The sequence below is a fragment of the Lissotriton helveticus genome, chromosome 2_1, assembly GCF_964261635.1.
Source record: "Lissotriton helveticus chromosome 2_1, aLisHel1.1, whole genome shotgun sequence".
NCBI lineage: Eukaryota > Metazoa > Chordata > Amphibia > Caudata > Salamandridae > Lissotriton > Lissotriton helveticus.
Genome location: NC_136059.1, coordinates 46,085,020 through 46,102,604, shown reverse-complemented (window position 1 = coordinate 46,102,604; position 17,585 = coordinate 46,085,020). Strand labels below are relative to the sequence as shown.

The 17,585-nt window shown below is 41.1% G+C and overlaps 1 protein-coding gene across 1 annotated transcript in view; it reads left to right on the top strand.

Annotated features, from left to right (window-relative positions):
* The window catches only part of LOC144817693 (long-chain-fatty-acid--CoA ligase ACSBG2-like), a 383,515-nt gene that overhangs the window by 79,143 nt on the left and 286,787 nt on the right, over positions 1–17,585 (top strand). Inside the window, exon 3 of the mRNA XM_078674441.1 lies at positions 1,402–1,688. Coding sequence (XP_078530567.1) covers positions 1,402–1,688 — 287 coding nt within the window. The remainder of the gene's footprint in view (positions 1–1,401; positions 1,689–17,585) is intronic.

Genomic DNA, 17,585 nt, shown 5'->3' with positions numbered 1-17,585 from the left:
ATCTGCATGGTCTGTCCCCCGACTACTGAGTAGAAGGCCTTGGTGGGCAAACCCACCACTGTAGACTCATATATCTGCGTAGAAGAGCACTAAGTTCTGGGTCGCAAGACACTACATGAAAACTACAGCACATGACATAACAAAATATAATTGATGTAACTTAGGGGCTGAATCTACAAGTAGGACTCATTTTTGGAATTATTAAGGCTAATCCAGCTCTCATTCTTTGAATGTTGTATAAAGTCAAATGTAGATCTTATGACCTGTGAGTCTTGCTCTTTCTGAAGGCTGAAGAAGGACCTGGGCTTCTCTAAAGTTGTACCTCTGTGTTATCACATTCGTTGTGGAGTTAGACTCCCAGGCTCAGAGGAAGATGGTGAAGTGGTTGCATGTTTATATTACAAGGCACAAGGAATCAGCATGATCTCAGAGAGATACTAAAACTGATGAAGAATCCACAAGGAATAACTTGGTCCTGACAAAATCAGATGCACTTCCATGAATAAATAAACTAAGCCAATTGACGCAATGTACGACACCGTTAACACTCCACCCATTCTAGACAGTCATACAGTGTGACTGAGGGTGTCAAACGGAGCTGACAAGTTCATCTGCATCATCAGAACCCTTCCATCTCACCTTTAGAACACTTCTTCCATCCCTACCCAACATCCCCATTCCTGCTTCCTTCTCCTCTCTATTCTTCAGCCATTTCCCCCATCCAACACCCCCACGTCCTCCACTATCCCAGACACCCTGCTCTCTGTTCTTGCCTTCCAACTGCCTAATGCACTGCATCATTTATTTTATTTACATTTTTTAATTGTATATAACTGTACATGGACCAAAGGCAGTTGAGCACTTTACAACAAGCAGGATACATGGGTTACAGTTATAGTAATTAAACTCTGATGTTTACACCAGTAGATGTGTGCAGCAGTTACCATAAGAGACAGTTACAGTGGTTTGGCAGACATCACACTCAGTTAAAGCATCAATTTAGACAGTGAGGTCATAAAGCGAATTCAGATCGCAGTGGGGAGAGGACTTCTCCTGTTATGATAGGCTGCTTTAATCATATTCAACCATTTACACTTTATTGCTCATACTTATGACTTCCAAATTCTTTCAAACCCGCCCACTAAGATTTCTAAACATCTTTTTTGTGTCCAATTGCAAAACACTGTTGTAAAGCAATCTGGACTCAATTCCGACAACATTTACAAAACACAATGTTGAAAAAAATAACTGCTAATGTCTAAAGTTGATAAAACCCAATAAAAAGTGTTGAATTATGAAATAAACCCATAGCTACATATTTGTAGACCCGATGTAGGATATGTTTGTATCAGAGTGTGTCTCTGAGTTGATGTCCTTCTTTCATACCACTCCCCCTCTTAGCTCTCAAAGGACGCCCTCTTGGGACCACAAGCAGACCCCTTCAGCTGAACCTGGCTCCCGCAGACAGCTTCTGGACCACACGGAGGGATGGAGCTGTGAGATTGCGTATGGAAGAGACAGGGCCGGCCTCGGAGCCCCCCGTCACCACACTCCAGGTGTTTGAGGAATCGGTCCAGCGGTTCGGCGACCGCCCAGCAATGGCGGTGAAGAGAGATGGCCACTGGGAGACCACCACATACCTGCAGTACCACCAGCAGTGCCGGGCAGCGGCCAAGAGCTTCCTGAAGGTCAGCCAAGGTCACGCTGTCTCATTCCTGCATGTCTTATGTTAATCTATGTGTTGTTGAGCGATTGTGAGACGGGCGAGTATGGGCTACTAGACCATTAAAGGAAGAAATAGGGCATCAAATGATGAGTCCTCCAGCTGTTGAATACACTGCCCTATATCATAACCAGCGCCCCTGGAATTATGCAATTGTGTGGCCACAGCAATTTTTGCATTATTATATATCTGCTGCATTTGCCACATAATCCATCATCTGCTGTATAATCTCAAATGACTCAAACGTTACTAAAAAGGCAGTGACACGTGCTGCTGTGCAGTGACAGTCCCTTTGCACAGCTGGACTGGTTGCCTCTCTATTGTTCATTACTATGTTTAGGTGTTAAACTGGTACCAATGTTGCCAGACAGTATTAACAAGTATAACAAGCATTTGCAATGCAATAGGACTCGCATTTACGCAAGACCTATTGCATTGTGGACAGACGGCCAGGTGGGGGGGCAAGGGGGCATGAACAACGGGAGTGCTGTGGGGGCGAGAAGGCATGGCAAAAAATAGTACTCAAAGTAAAGGGGCCAGTAGCCATGTAAGGATACAAATGACGACATGGCTGTCATAGAGAGAGGGACTAACAGGCCTATAAACCAATGGAAGGCAGCATTTAGTAAAGGACAAAGACACAAGCCAATGAAAAAGATGGGCAAGAGAGTGGTCGTGGCTTCTCTCCTGTACTCAACTACCCCAGATCAACCCCAGAGCAGCGCTTGCACGCTGGCTCAGGGCTTGACCTAAACATGACAAAATAATGAAGTAATACAATCACTAAATGTGCCGCATTACGCTGCATAATTTAGCTTTTCTTGCCACATACATTACTCAACCCTGACGCATAATTTGGCCCTTCCTGCCATATAATTACAGTGGCCGTGATTATAACTTTAGTAGAGGACGCTTGCACATATAATAAGTATACATCACTCCCTCCCCTACCACCTGGTCCTACGCAGATTTGACTGAACACACTTTCCACAATCAGGTGTCACTTATTAATATAATCCTATAAATGTATACAGAGGAGTTACTGTCCCTGGTTGCAAGTAACAATAGTTCACTTTACTCGCTCATTTTTATCAAATTGAATGAGGAGAGAGGTTTATACCTGCCTACCTTTGGACAAGTGATCTTCAAACTACATCAGTAGTCGGCTCCTTGTTCCACCAAAGTGTAGTTTAATTAAGAGTAGAGATTCCTTGTGACCAGTCCTGGTGAGGAAACAAGGGCCAGACAAGAACATTTCTTTTGAGCAACAGATTCATTGTTGGAGATTCACACCTTCTGCCAGCCTGCATCAAACACCACCTTGCAATCCTTGACCTAAAACCCTCAAGGGGAAAAGGAAAGGAGGAAGGCCGAGAAACACCTGGTGCTGAGGCCTTGATGCTGACTGCTAAGGAATGGGGTACACCTAGAGTCAAACTGAAAGAAAAGCCCAAGACAATCCTGGTTGATGGACTTCACCAAGGGTTGGATTGGGATCAAAAATAGGCCTGGGCACGCTAAAAGGAAAGTGGCCCACATTTGGCAATTGCCGTTCCGCAAAACACTGCTGTGGGGAAGTTTTATGAAAAGAAGGGAGGTCTCTGACAGAGGCATGCTTTCTTAACTTCACTTAGATTTAAAAAAAAAAAAAGCACAGATTAGTTCACACTGGTGAACTACATCTGAATACAAGTGAGACCACTTCAGCTCAGGCCCCCTACCCTTGCTCAATCTGCATACAGTAATGGGCCGGCCAGTGAGAGTAAGGGATTGACACCTCTGCCCGTTGGTAAAACGGAGGTAATGGACGCCAATCTGCCTCCAGAAAGGCCACTTAGGACCCCACTGGGCCACTGGTGGCATCCGAGAAGCACAGGCACCACCCAAATCAGCCACCAGGCTGCCATACAAGCTGCCCACAACTGGAACTCGGATACCGGCCAAAATGCCTGCATTACCAATCCAACCCTGACTATACCCCAGGAGGGGTAGTAGACATAAAAGTAAGTAACCGATTTATTCCATACTAGTCCAGCTCTCCTTAAATTTGAAAGAACTTCAGATTTGGTTTTCTTCTGACAACACAAATGTATATTCCTTTCTCAGTGCAGGGAAATAACAATCAAGGCATTTTTATTCCTGTTCAAAATGGAGATGGATCTGAAGAAGTTACCCCCAGCTGAACTAACTAACGGCATTATCGCTGCATTTTATTTTCAGATACTGACATTTTTCTTGGTGGGTAGGTTACTTGGTCACAACGGTGACAGATATCTCATCCACTGAAATATAAATCCTATGGTATTTATACGTTGAAGGGCGGGATATCCATCATCATTGTGAAGGAGTAACCTGTCTGCCAATATCTAAATCAGGCCCTAAGATTGCAATTGTTGTCTAATCAGAAGCCTTCTCTGTAGCATCACAAAGAGCGAGGCGGGAAGTGAATAAGAAAATAACCTATTTAAGATACGGATTCTGCACACGCCTGCGGCACGTGATCGGCTAACCACCAGTGATGACGCGCGGAGTTACCTGCTCAATTACCATACTCACCTGGGCCCCTAAACATGCACACTTTGAACAGGGAATCCGGCTTTTACCATTTGCCAATCAAGATTTTATTTTACTTTAGAACTTGTACCTATACACATTTGACTTACCAATCATTGTCACCTGTATTTAAGTCCTAAGGGAACAAGAGTGTTAGCATAATAGGTAGAAAAATAACATTTACCTTCATAAAATAACCACAGACTTGGGAACGTTTTTAACGCTTTATCTATATAAATTTCTATTTGCACATGTCCATAAAAGCTTAATAAGAGAGTTTTCAAGCACGAATATAATAATCAAAATGAGTAGAAATATTGTGTGACTTTCATTAGACATTTATACCTGGGAAGGGTGAGAAAGGGAAACAATACAATGACATATCCACACAGATTTATATTTACCTAGAATGGTGTAAAGACCAACCCTGGCCATGGGCTGGGACAAAGAACAGGACTCCCGATAATTCAGGTACCAACAGGACAGAACAAGTGCAAATCAGGACAAAACAGGTGCGGACCAATGCAGATCAGGACAGGATAGATGCAGGTCAGGACAGGTACCCTCAGCTATTTGCAACGCCAGCGTCACACCCCTCTCTGCGGCTAACAGTCAGACCCCAATTGGGTTATCGATTCTTCTCCCACAGCAATTTATCAATTCTTCTGACAGAGTGCTCCACCATCACCTCTGCTCCCGATTCTTCTGACAGAGTGCTCCGCCAGCAGCTCTGCTCTCAATCTCCTATTTAGTGCGTTGGGTCCGTGACAGGTCAGCAATTCGGACAAGTCGGACCATCTAACTAGCTAAACCTACCTTAGTTATACCATTTTCCAGGGCAATGTACCACTCCCCCAGTGTTGCAAATTCATGTATTCCCTTGATTTGATTGGTCAAAAGGCGAGGAGAGGTCATCACACCATACTAGTATGAGATCATTTTCATTCATTAATAATTGTTATTGTTATTGTTACTTTAGTTTGTATAGCGCCAACTCACCGACAGGTCTCAAGACGCTTTCCCGTTCCCGCCAATAATTTATTTTCTTATGACTTTATTCCACTCAGTATTACTGTAGCATAAGATATACAAATTATAACATTTTATATTTTTCTCATCCTCTGGAGAGTTCAAGGGGGAGGTTCCCAGGCGCGTCGCAGGCAAGACTGTCACTGGCTTGGTTTCAATGCCACTGTTTGAGGACTATAGCGTTACAATACACTCTCCCTGCCCAAATACAAAGTCAAAGAGAAACAGTTTTAGAACAAAGAATAAATGAATGCACTGTATACCACTTATTTCTACTCTATTCCCATTTCTTTATTTTAACTATAGCATTAATAGTTAAGCAGAACGAACGAAGTTTAGTTAGAGCAAAAGCAAGTGCTTTAGTATATAAAACATGAAGCGTCCATCTTAATTCTTGTGTGCAGCTGCAAGAAATTCCCACTAAACGAAAGATACGTCACACCACGTGAGTGTGGCAGAGTCATGCACAGTACAGTTCCCGCATTTTCGCCGGCCATATTAAGTCACTCGAGTTACTGTTAGTAAAAGCACATAGGCGAGCTTCCCCTCGATACTAAATATGTTGTGTGGTGCAGTCATTAATAAGACGAAACATGTTGATTAATACATTACTTGTTATTTTTGAGAGGATTAATCAGAGCAAGTCTCTTTATGCATGAAACCTTGCTCCATCACCAGATGACCAGCTGCAGATGTCTGCCAGGGTGAGGGTTTGTGGGGTCCACGTGTGCCTCCAGGAGGAGCTGGAGCTGGAGAGGTCAGTACACTTGTCGAGTGACTCCTCTTCTTTAACCGTCCTCTACTCTGAGTAACTGATGAAACGTAGAAGTCCCTGCTCCTGGAGCAGACTCCGCCCCCTCAGAGCCCCAGGCCACCCTATTGGCTGGATGAGAGATTGGGGAGTATTTGTGGTCCTGTGACATCCTGCAGAGCTGGTAGTCACCTGGTATGAGTGGCCGCTGGTTGCACTCTGGGTAACAATGATGCGTTGGACAATATAATGACTACCATGGACTGGAGGTGTAGCAGACTCCATAGCCAGCTGCCTGGTGGACTTTGTGTCCAGGTGCTCTTCAGTCGCATAGTAACTCTTCAAAGTGTGCACGGTTGTGCCCATTCCTCTGTGTGGAGGCCTGCGGTGCTGTTACAATCCATTAATTTCATTCTGTCAATGGAGAGAAAATGCAAACACTGACCTTTGTTGTCTCCCTGACTGCCACTACACAGAAATGGGAAAGAAAACAAGCATTTGCAATGCAAAAGGTCTGTCATTATTGAAAGTTTGAGCTATTAGCCCTGCATTATTATTAGCAACGCCTAACACTCAAAGTTTCAGTAATGTAAGACTTATTGCATTGCGAATATACTTGTCTGAATGTGAGCGAAAGGCTGCCAACCTGCAATTGCAGGTCTATATATTCAGCTGCACTGAATACCATGAACACAGGGTGATTACAGCCCCCAGGACGGGCTCAGCTGCCAGTAGCCCTAAGCACAATTAAATGCAAATGGATGCAAAAACCTAGCTATCGATCAAATAAAGCAATAGGAACACGTGAACAAGATCACACATAGCAACAGAAGATGCAAACAACTTGAACTGAGCCCGATGCGATTTGCTAAACAGTGAACACATTAAACAAAAGATCACTTACAGGAAATGTGATTATCCACTGGCAAATGCAGGACACAGAAGGGCAAAAGGGAAATGACACTGTAATTTACATTTTAGGTATTTTAATCAGTTCACCTGTCGAAATATATCATTTTGCCAATTTAGTCTAAATGTCTTCCAAGGGCTGTGGAACCCTTTGGTCTTTTTTGAGCTCGATGGGCTTCCATACTGGGTTTTCCCACTCTGCACCGTATGCAGACTGGTATGAGGCAGCACTTGCCAGGGCTGCTCGTGTTTTCTAGACTGGCCTTGAGGTAATAGATGTGTTTTTTCTACTGCTTGGTTCATGGTGTACCCCCAAAAAACATTAAAAAAATGAATATTGCTGTATGTGTCTTTGGGTAAACATCCTTTACAACGCAACTTTTACCACGCAGTGCCTTTACGACGCAACTTTTACAACGCAAACCATTACCATGCATTGCGCTGGGGGGCGCTCTAGGATAGGGAATAGGTTTAATTTACTATCCAACACCTTCCCTACTATCCACGGGGACTGGAGTTGGAATAGTAAATTAAACAATTCACTATCCAGCGCCCCAAAGCACTATGCGTTGTAAAGGCATGCGTTGTAAAAACCGCGTTGTAAAGGCATGCGATGTAAAAGCATGCGTTGTAATGTCATACATCCGTGTCTTTGTATTGTTTATAAAGATGTTATTAAATTTATAACATTTATAAAGGCAAAGAATATGAAGGACGTGGCAGTGTCCATTCTATGTTCAAAATATTTTATTAGGATTTCTTGTAGACAAGACAAACACAAAAAGATACAGCATTGATATATATTATACAATATTATTAGCACTAAAATATTATCATAACATTATCAATATTCCAAAAGATTACCATTGTCATGAAAAAACAGTAAAATTATAAACGTTGGAGAAAGAAACAAATGAGGCTACTACTCAAAGCAATGGTTACACAGAACTGTTAATATAAGAAAATAGGGTTATTAAACACTTCATAAATAAGTGTTGATATAATCCTCAATTGGTTTCCATTAGCTGTTGAAATGATGATGTATTTTCGAATGGTCCCTTATAAGATAAGTGAGCACCAGATCTAATGAAAATAATATATGACCCCCATGCTTGCATTGATATTGCGTCAGATGATTTCCAATTGGAAGTAATAGATTTAATAGTAATAGAAGTAAGGAGATAAAAAGTTTAAATTGGGGCTCTAATAAGGTGGATGATAGGACCCAAGATTTATCAATAAGTATACTATAGGTCAGAGTCTCAGAAATAGGAAGAACTTTAGGGACAATATGCCAAACATTTTTCCAACAGTGAGCTATTGCATTACAATCAAAAGCATATGTTTCAAAGTACCATCATAGCATTTGTAGTTCCAAAAAAGTGGAAAATCTATAAGTTTAGATTTAAATAATTTATAGGGTGTCCATAGACAATTGAACAAAATAAAGGCGTTGGTTTGGATAATGATACAGGAAACCATCCTGAAATATTGATGACCCATATTTGTCTCCACTCTTTAACGAAAGATTCAAAGACAGTTCTGCGTTCCAGAAAGTGGATAAAAAGTTAAGGTTAGTAGCATCTGTAAAATGGAGCTGTTTATAAAATTTGGAGGCCTTATGTTGGAAGGCAGAAAAAGCTTTATTACAACTTATCAAATCTGGAATCCTAATTTGGGGTAGCATATTTGGAAAGGCGTTAAGCAGTGTGTTGCAAAGAAATTCACATTTAATGGCTTCCGTATTGGGTAACATGAATCTGGCCTGAAGTTCACGGAAAGATAATAAAGCATCATCTTCATAAATATCACGGAGAAAGAAAATGCCAGTCGAAATCCATAGTTTGCAGCATGCAATTGTATGGTTCCATTTTAAATAAATGATTATGCTAAAGGGAAATCATAGTACGGTCTGAAATACCTGATGAAAAAGAAGCATCAAAATCAGCAATAATCAATTTAGTGGGAGCAATGACAGTAGAGGATCTAAAAAATTTATTTGAATTATATATGGACAAAAGTGATGGGAGAGGAAATGGTGACATTAAATTGTGTTTAATCAGTAACTATTTAGGGGAATAATTAGTATCCGAACTTGTGAACCAGAGTGAACCTTGTTTTAAATTAAATGATATATGATATTTGAAAAAATCAGGTAAACCAAACCCTCTATTCAGTTTGAACAGTTTAAGTTTAGTATAAGCAATACGAGGGGTTTGTGATTCCATATAATTTTGGAAATAAAGTGATCAATTAGTTTGTAGATTGAGAGAGGTAATTGTACAGGCATCATAGACAAGGTATTACAAATAATTGGGGCTAATACCATTTTAAAGGTTTCAAGTTTCCCCCACCATAATAAGAGGAGTGTGGATCAATGGCAATTTTTTTCTGAAATTTTGTTTAGTAGATAGTCACAGTTTAGAGTAATGGAGTATTTCGAGGGGAGTGTAAAGAATATACCTAGATTTTTGGTTTTCTCTTTCTGCCATATAATAAGAAACGTAAATTGTTTCTTGGTTGGGAAATGTAACCTCCAAATATCAACCAATTTAGTGTTTTTAAATAACATTCTGAAGGAATGAAACGCTATGGGAGGGGTATATTTGGTCAAGGAAAGTCTATCTAAAAGAGGGTCACTAATCAAATTAAAATAACCCCCTAGAATTAAGGAAACTTTACCAAGTTGAAGAATCTAAGAAGTAATGTGAGACCATAAATTAGGGTCATCTGTTGTTGGCCCTGCAGATATTGATTAGATGTAAAATCACATCTCCAATCTTAACTTTGACTAAAAGAATTCTACCTTCTACATCCGATTTTTTGTCTAGAACTTGTAGGTGAATTTTTTTCTAAAAAAGAATAGTCACGCCATTCTTTTTACCTTACGCAGGGGACAAGATAATCTGGCCACCCATTTCCTTTACATGTATACTAAAATGGTGTATCAGATATCAGCTTTTTGCCTATGTATATAGTCTAAAATCTTTAACCTTTTAACTGGATGACTGAGACCTTTGACATTTAGAGATACAACTTTAACTTTAGGAGAACTATGCATGGTTCATGAGGTGATGAAAGAAAGAAAAAGGAAAGAGTGAAGGAGTTACAGTACAGAAGAAGTAGTAAAAGAGACCATAGAAGTAGCCAATAGACATGAGGAAATAAAAATAACAAAACATATATATATATACAAAGTAGAGACAACAGACATAACCAGTGAAGAGACACACGTGTGCATTCAAGAGAGGGAAAGAGAAGAGAGGGAGGAGCACACCTGTACTAGAAAAGGATTAAATTAGTATTAACAGGAGCAATACTAACTTGACAACAAATATACCTACGAGTTACAATACAAGTAATGAAGCATAAGCATTAACACTATCTGAATAACTTCAAGTTGGAGAGTCATGTGTATCCATTGATAGGGGAGAGTAGTTATCCAGAAAAGCTTGAAGGTGTTCTGGTTGATGAAAGGATTTTGCGATATCGTCTTTCCTTATACGCATGGTGGACTGATCGAAGAGTCCATACTTGAAGGCAGAGTTTCTCAATCGTGGTCTCAAAGCTGCAAAATCTCGTCATTACCCAACCATCTCCTTGGTGAAGTCTTGATGGATGAAAATCTTCAAGCCATTAACTAGAAGAGAAGGAATTTGCCGAGCTGCCTTCCTGATAAGAACGAGGTGATGATGGCGCAAAACCTTGAAGATAACTTGCCTGGGCTTAGTCTGATCTGGTTTACGATGAGATGGAATGCGATGTGCTTTATCTATCTCAAATTTTTACAAGAACTTCACATTGAATAAATTAGGTAGTAGATTTTCTGAATATCACCTGCAATCATTTCCTTCAATGTCTTCATGCAAATAAAAAATACATAAGTTATATTGCCTTTTCCTGTTCTCTAATTCAACAAATCTGGTATTAATGAAGGGGATTTTTGTAACCATTGGCAATATCTTATCCGTTTTGGCTATAACTTCATGTAATTTGATCTTCATTGAAAGACTGGCCATGTTTTCCGTTTATATTTTATTTCTACAGCAATATTGTCAGTATTTGATCTAACAGCCTTTAATTACTCCTAAATAGTAATAAGGGATGGTTCTGATGAATCTAACATTTTTGACTCCACAGGTGGAGGAGGAACTGTTTGCTTATACTTATTTGCTGTAGATTTATTGTCCATTCTCATTAAAATGAATAAGAAGAATAAACCCAGGTGAAAATCGTCAAAATTACAGTATAAATAAAGTTAAAAGGATCAAACCGGTACAGCAGCTAAAACTAGCTTTAGGTGGAAACCAAGGTCAAAGCCACGCCCTCTCTTAGAGTGAAACCCCGCCTCCCTGACAGGAACTGTGGAGTAAGCTGAGGGAAAGTCCCGGTGGAAGCGAGCACACAGCCAAGAAGGTCCAGAAGTCCCCCAAATTGCCAGTAACTATAGTAGGATATGCAAAATTCCTGCAATATCAGCATAATTTACCTTGTCGTACAGAAAGGTGAGCCGGAGCTAAGGGGCAGATGTATCAAGCGTTTTGCGACTCGCAAAGGCCGAAATTCGACGCATTTCGGTCTTTGCGAATCGCAAATGGTCTTTTTGCATGTTTTTGAATGTATCAAAAATTAGCAAATTAAGAAATCGCAAAGATTTGCGATTCCTTAATTTGCCATAGCATTTAAGGAATCGCAAATTTTGCGCTTCCTTAAATGCTATGTAAGAAGCATTTTTCTTTTGCGAATTTTGGTTAAGGAATCGCAAATTTCCACCGACTTGTAGTTGATGGTAATTTGCGAAGTCCTCAACAAATGCACAAATTTGCATTTTTTAAGGTGGCATGTGACGCGCACACATGCCCAGGGGCATGTATGTGCGTCATATGCACACATATGTACATTTCAGGGGTGCAGCAGGGTGTCTTTCAGACACTCCTGCACCCTTGAAATAATTCTCAAATTGCAATTAGCAAATTGCGAATTCGCAATTTGAGAATTACTTCAAAATCATTCCTATGGGCCTCCTGGCCCATAGGAATGCATGGGAAATTATTCCTTATTTGCGAATTCGCAAAATGCGAATTCGCAAATAAGGAAGTGTAAGGAATCGCAAAAAAATAGCGATTTTTTTCATACATTCCATTTTGTGATTTCTAAACAGCGATTCCTTAAAAATCGCTATTTAGGAATCACAATATGGAATCTTGATACATCTGCCCCTTAGTTTTGAGTCGCAATCTTAGATTGCCCGCTTGCGCTTTTCCCTGCAGTATCTCATTCTAAACAGAAACTATGCTTTCCTGAGGGCTTTAAGGTAAATGTTTTATATAAAACAAGCAGCAGAAAAGACAATAGGACAAGCTTATTTTAGTCAATGGCAATTACGCACACACACTAAACACACATGCATACACACACACACACACACACACACAAAACAGACGTATGAGGACATACACGTAGTAGTTATGTGTTGGATTAATGGATGCATAGATACATTTATGGTTGTATACTTTGATGAATATATGGTTGGATGGGTGTGCCTGCATGCAGCGGTGGGTGGGTGGCTAGGAGTGGCAACACACATGGATGAATGCAAGTGTGAATGGGTGCGGGAATGGTTGGGTAAATAGATGCATGATAGGCGCGGGTGGATGTTAAATGATAGATGTCGGAAGCAGCTCATCACCAGTTGAGGGAGTTCTGTAAAATACAAATAATCACCAAGTGGCCCCATGTGTGTCACTTGAGCCAATCTTGGGTTTGTATTCAGAACTCACTGAACATTAGGGCTTTGAAACTGACAAATGTCAGAGGGTGAAGTTGACACTCTAGAAGGCAAGTCACGTGTGCTGAAATAAGACTGGGCATGCTGACGAAAGGCAGATACTTTGGCAGAAGTGGAGGCGAGGTTTGCTAAACTGAAATGAAACCCCAGGCTGAGGCACCTCCATGGAGATGGGCCGAATAGTCATGTGACTGCAGGTTTCTTGCATGAAGATGTGCTTGATTGTACGTTTATATGGAGAGCTCGGCACAAGACTCCTAAAGCTGATGGCAGTGCAACGCTGCCATGTTTTATGCAGGACTTACAGAAACTGGATTATTTCAGATATCATTATTAATTATACGTGCTTTGCAGAGGTAGCTACAGTGAGCCTCTCTAAATGTCACACGTACAAGAATGTCACATTAAGAATGCTTAAACCATGGGAATTTCACACCTAAGTGAAATGACTGAAAAAGCCCTTCTGTGGACGAGATATGCAGGTTCCCTACTCTCTGCAGTTCATTCCAAGTGGGAGGGTAACATGAATCAGTGAAAAACATTCAGTTAATAAAACAAGCTCCAAATCAAGTCCTACGGCTACGAAAAGAGCAAATACTTAACCGCATGCGTGCGGGCGGAATTCCGCTCGTACGCTGAGATTTTTCAAAGCGCACTTTACGTGACGAGCTGGGCTCGTCATCAGCGTAGCAGGAGGCTACCTCATGACGAGCCCAGCTCGTCATCAGCGTCGAAGGGGTTAATAATGTCATTGTTTTGAACATTTGACGCTGAAGTAAATACCAAGCACAGGGGGCTGTGGGAGGAATAGTTCCTCAATTGTCTACATCCTGATAATGTTTTCCAAATGATTGCATTTAGATTATGTGAAATTACAAAACAAAGACATAGACGAATCTGCCCTGGGCTAGCTGGCATGAATCACTTGTGTTACACTAGCAGACAATGGTGCTCATCTGCTTCCGCCTATTACACAAAACATCTTCTGCGAGCACATTTAGCTTGATAGTAAGACATGTACACAGCCGGAAGGGGTGACAGAAAATAAAGGTGAACAAAGTGCTAGGTTTAGAAACCACGCGATTATTCTATCCGTCCTTACCGAGAAGCTATGAAGCAGCATAGATCACAGAAAAAAAACAACTTCCAGATGAGAACAATGCATGGAGAGAACTTTACAAAGACACAGCAACCTGAAGTTCATGAGGCCTCTTTGAAACCAAACAAAATAGCGAGTCACTCACTGTCTCTCCTGCTGCTAAAAGCTGTCCCAGCTAAGTCTGGGCGGTAAACCCAACTCTGCTTGTTACGCGGAGTTCCAAAAAACTCTGCTTTGCATCGCAGAGCAGACTTTTTTTCCTCACTCAAGTTTCTTCAATGTAAAACACTCGAGCGAGGAGAATCCACCTCACGGCGAGATTGTTCCTCGTTCGCGATCGTCAACATCAAGTTGGCGAGCTCGGAAAATCAACCTTCCGGCGAGATTTCTCAATGCAGGCAGTCAGATTTCTCATTGTGAGTGGTCACATATGCTTGCGTCCGCTTGCGTTGAGAAACCATCTGTTTGCATGAAGCAGTGCCTGCTTGGACTATGCATGGTGCTATTCACGATGATTGCACAGTGCAGATACGTGCACTTTTCCTAACATTTCCCATGGTGCTCTGTACAGCTCCATTTCTATTAATTAAAGCCCTCTTAGAGCCATCTGCAGCCTCCCGGTGTCTGGGGTGATCTTGAGGAGGTTGGCTGGCTTGGGTGGATAGTGCATCATGCAGGAAGACAAGCATGTGATTATAATCACACACTGAACCATTGCACACCCTGTCTGAGAGCAGGCAGTACTAACATTTTTTGCTTGATTAGTTAAAATCAGTCAAATGGAATTAATGAAAACCAAAAAAACCTCTCAGAGTGAACCCACCTTGCTTTTAATAGATCATAAATACCAGAACAAACTGAACCAACTATGGGTAATCACCAGAAAACAGGGAAGACCCAACTGGTATGGCCAGGAGACTCCCCTGTAGAAAAGGGCCTCAATGTTCTCCATCTTTGATATAACGACATGGATGGTTATATCCCGTGGTTGTTTTGTGGACTCAGCAAACATGAAACCCCATCTGTGAAAGGATGGTATCCCACAGCAGCGGTCAGCAGAAGGAGTTACTGCAGGGCGGTGACGTGGGCAGGGTGGGCGGTAGTAATCAATGGATTACGGAGTTTTACAGGTAAGTAAACTTTTTAAATAAATAAAACAAATTTCGTTACGCGCACTGCATCACCAGATGTGATGCAGTGCGCGCAACGAAATTCGATTTATTTATTTAAATGTTTACTTACCTGTAAAACTCCGTAATCCATACATTACTACCCCCCACCCTGCCCCTCCCCTGCCCACGTCACCACCCTGCAGTAACTCATACTGCCGACCGCTACTGGTATCCCAGGAGGTGTGTGGCGTTTGATGGCCGACCTAAAATATCAATGGGTGAAACCGCATGGGAAGGAGCCAACACCCAAAGGAGGGACAATTACAACAAGTGCACCAATTAAAGGCTGCATTTCTGAATGCCACAACATACAACCAATGGCAATAACAGGCATGCAAAAGCCCACAGAGGAGAGTCTTGCAGACCGCGCAAGAGCTATGCGCTTGACCTAAAGACAATGTTGCAAGTGGAATCAACGAGGTGCTGTTCAGAAGTAGAATAAATCAAATGTGCACACAAAAATAAATATACCAAGTATCAGATCCTTATGTATGAACATTGCAATGACAATCATATCAAATACAAAATATGACAGTGATCACAGTGAAGTCACAATAGTGAAAAGTTGGTAAGTCTTGTTAAGAGTGTGATGCTATACAGGAGATTTATTTAGAAAAATAGTTTGCCAGTCAGTTGCCCTTCTTGTCAACAACGTTTCAATCCCACAGACAAATGGGGATCATCAGCAGGACAGGACAGTCTTATTGGCACCAAAAGGCCCTGAGGAGATATAAAAAAGGCCAAGTTCAGACCATGAAATACATTTTGATAGTAGAAAAGAATGCGACAGAGGTGAACATTCACAGGTGAGCAGTCATCTGAGTTAGTAGTTGGAAGGGTCAACTCCTAACAAGCCAGGATGCGGGACTCCAAAGTGACCCTTGTCATATAGGTGAAAAATGTTAAGGGCAAAAAGCCACACAGTGAAAGTAACTCACAATAGGATACTGCTAAACCACGCATCAAACTAGAGACTCTGGGCTGTCTGCTAGTGAATCCTTCTAGGAGTCATGGTGTGCACTGAGCTTTGATGCATGGATTTGCAGCTTATGCAGACGCGTATTACTTACCCCCTAACATAGGGATGCACACCTTAGATATTCTCCTTAGGTTTGTTCCTCTTTAGTTCTACCCGTTAGTTAAGGTTCTCACATTGACATCATAATGGTTGCGTACTGGCTACAGATATTTTTGACGTATGGTAACTTCTGCCCTTTATTTTAGTTTTCTTCATTCCTTTCGATTTGCTGTGTGTATCCTTATGTGATCATATTAGACTCTTCACTCACCATGAACTGCCAGATCAACACCGTGTTCCTCACATATATAATATTTGCAGTCCGGCATCCTGGCCCATTAAGAGATGACCGTTCTACATTTTCACCTAGATGACAACCCGTCTGTAGTGTTCACCTGTGTCTCATTCTGTTTGTATTATTACTAGCGAATTCTATCCTCAAACCAAATACTACCTCATAAGAAAGGGAAGGACTGACGGGAATTAGTTGAAAGATAAATGTTGACTCGAAACTGAAGACTTTCCTTTGTAACTAATATATATACCAATTGCTACCTCATGTCAAAAGGAACTCATATAGTTACCTCACATAGTAAACTATATAACCACTACCTCTTATGTACGACGAAATGGACAAATGACACAACCTATGATGTTTATTGAATTCGTATTATAATCGACTAACCTGAGTTGAATGTATGTATATGGCAATCCATATTGTGCCAGTCTATAGTAACCTGAGTGGAATGCATAGTAGTTAAATAAGCATCAACTATAGCCATATATTTATCTACCTCATAGCTATTTGTTGTCTAATGGTTAACATCTTATCAATACTTATCCTACTTCTATGTGAAGCGCTCTGATACCCACGGGTCTTGTTCGCGCTATACAAAACTTTCAATAAATAAATAAATAAAATAAATAAATAAATTATGTAGAAAATCTTTCTGCGCTGAACTTGGCCCCCTAATAATTTCCTCAGGTCTTTTTTGGTGTCTGTTGACTGTCCTATAATGATGATGATCCCTGATTGTCCGTGGGTTTGGAATGCCATGGACAACAGGGGCGACTGGGCACTGAGTGACGTTCTACATAAACCACCTGTTTAAGATCATCTTCTAACAGGAGTTGAATACTCAGCCAGGGCCCTTGCTGACCACTGGAGCACCCAGCGCTGTCATGGTATACCTTTTATCTGATTGTAATACTAAGTTACATCCAAACCCATAGAAAGATTTGATTATTTGATCTTAAAGTTGTCTTTTCTTTTGATAGGTTCTACTACTGGACAGCCGCTCTTTGTGTGTCCTTTCCGGCAGCATTTCTGAATACCATATTTTTGTGTGTCGCTATATGAATAGCACCCCGTTTAGCATTGTTGTGTTCTTTTTGTATTAAACCCAGGTACAGGTCAGTCTGCTGGACTGCTCCTGTTGTATTAGAGCCTGCTCCTGCATTGTATTTAGAGCTGCGCACAACTTGAGTCCTATTCCGTTACGAGAGAAATTTACGAGGTATAATCCAAAAAGGCAGTTACAAT